The following is a 2,231-nucleotide window of genomic DNA, read 5'->3' on the forward strand; positions in this document are numbered from 1 at the left end:
GGTATTATCGAGACGGCCATCTCTCGACGCCTCTTCCACTTGCGGGGGCGAACGGGACCTCTTGGTCTTCCATTTTTTCTCTCTTTTTTTTTTCTTTCTTCCTTTCTTCCTTTCTTTCTTCCTTTCTTTCTTTCTTTCTTCCTTCCTTTCTTCCTTTCTTTCTTCTTTCCTTTCTTTCTTTCTTCCTTTCTTTCTTTCTTTCTTCTTTCCTTCCTTCCTTTCTTTCTTCCTTTCTTCCTTCCTTTCTTTCTTTCTTTCTTTCTTCCTTCCTTTTTTCCTTTCTTTCTTTCTTTCTTTCTTTCTTTATTCCTTTCTTTCGTCCTTTATTCCTTTCTTTCTTCCTTCCTTTCTTTCTTCCTTCCTTTCTTCCTTTCTTTCTTTTTAATCATGAGATTATGCATGTATAGTTCACTGATGGAAACAAGTCTGTGCGAGGGAAAAGTCTGAAGGATGGAATGCTTACATATAATTCTGTAATTCTTCTGTGCGAAGGAGAGAAAGGATGAGTAAGGGATGAGATTGATAGGTAAGGGCGCACGATTCCTGCGCGAGACTTCTTTTCAGCAGTGAACCATGGTTATTGTCCTCTCCTCTCCTCGTTGTAAAATGTAATTTTGGGTGGAATTTTTTTAAGCGAGGGAGGATATTTGTTTTTTTTTTGACTGCAACTTTGACGATGATCCAACTGATCGAACTTTCTTCTGTATTGTTGAGTAGCCTCCGATGAGACGTTCGCGCGGCCGCACAGTAGACAAGGGAGCGAAGGTTTCAAGCAAGGTAAGGAATATCATTACACGGTTTACACGATTAACACTTTTTCGCCCGTAATCGAAGTAACAATGTCGATGTCATTTTTAATAATTTTTGATCGAAAGGAAAAAAAAAAAAAAAAAAAAAAGAAAAGGAAAAAAGGAAAAATTAGCTCAATCTTATTTAACGAATAATTTTATTAATATCGATATCGATTTCGATACAGTTTTATTTTGAAATGGTATTAATTATATCGCTTATCTGTTCAAATTAAATGATAATATTTGTTATCGTATTGTATCTGTAAAATTCCATTCCGATGAAAATTTTAAATAATAATAATATTTATGTATATATGTAAATCGATATTTTGAAATGTTTACTATTTTTATTATTATTACATGTGAATATTCAGAGCAACTCATATTGATTACAGTACAATGAAATTATGCTGAATTTGTATTAAAACGTTGATACGTAAGCGATGTGGATGAATATTTTTTTATAATTTTAAGATAAACGAATAGATTGAATTGATCGATCGAATATTTTCAATATTCATCTCATATTCGACAACAATCTTAAATAAATTTTACAGAGGATGAATTAACGTTTGCATTGATCTTTTCCTTCGTATAAACGTTTCCTTAAAGCTAAGTATTTTAATTCTTTGACATCGTACATCATCACACGTTTACCTATCACTCGTTTTCTTACAGAGCAATATATTAAAAATCAAAAAAAAAAAAAAAAGATATTACAAAAATTGCTTTACGATGTGCTAATGAATTTAATTTTTCAGAATTTTCAACCGTTAATTTTACACCTTGCTCATCGTTGCGCGACTGCGAATTATAATTGCGAACGCAGTATCGCAGCAATATTTCCGGGGGAGGTTATTTTCGATCATAGACACACTCAAGTACACACTAAAACAGACCAAAAAAAAAAAAAAAAAAAAAANAAAAAAAAAAAAAAAAAAAAACGTCGAAACTCGTGCCGATGAATTTGTTGACGAGTCGTTATTCGTTAAGATGTTAACTCGAGGATACCGCCTGAGTTAGCATCCTTACATGAAATTAAGGTCAACAAATTTCGCAGAGAGTATCAATGGTTTAAAAAAAAAAAAAAAAAAAAATGTGCTATTTGTGTTTGGGAGCGGGTGATAATAGGCTCCCAAGAAGTTCATACGGGTTTCTAAAAAAAAAAAAAAAAAAAACGGCCTGTTAGAAGTACCAAAAAAGAAAAAAAAAAAAAAAAAGTACTAATAAGAATAATAGTGTAACCGTTTCCTTTTTTTCGTGCAATCTGAAACGAATTTTTTCGGCACTGTTGTTGTTGTAAAGCCGTGTAGGCGAATAACATATCCGAGACACGATGCGCACCGTGTTTTACGGGCTTTAGAAAACGAGACCTCTACTTGAGTCACGCGTGTTGACCTGTGACAACTCGAAATAGAAAACAAAAAAAAAAAAAAAAAA

The 2,231-nt window shown here is 32.8% G+C and overlaps 1 protein-coding gene across 4 annotated transcripts in view; it reads left to right on the forward strand.

The window, feature by feature from the left end:
* The first annotated feature begins 285 nt into the window (after positions 1-285).
* Positions 286-2,231, forward strand: part of LOC122720650 (protein tramtrack, alpha isoform-like) — a 34,532-nt gene continuing 32,586 nt past the window's right edge. For 3 of the 4 annotated variants that reach the window (XR_006347795.1, XM_043947470.1, XM_043947482.1), the window contains exons 1-2: positions 286-526; positions 718-777. Coding sequence is in view for 3 of the 4 variants with exons in the window: in XM_043947470.1 (XP_043803405.1) it covers positions 514-526; positions 718-777 (73 nt within the window). In the remaining variant the exon portion in view is untranslated. The remainder of the gene's footprint in view (positions 527-717; positions 778-2,231) is intronic. The other variant, XM_043947461.1, reaches the window with a different exon arrangement.

Source organism: Apis laboriosa, unplaced genomic scaffold, assembly GCF_014066325.1.
Source record: "Apis laboriosa isolate Shangri-la unplaced genomic scaffold, ASM1406632v1 scaffold105_cov147, whole genome shotgun sequence".
Taxonomy (NCBI): domain Eukaryota; kingdom Metazoa; phylum Arthropoda; class Insecta; order Hymenoptera; family Apidae; genus Apis; species Apis laboriosa.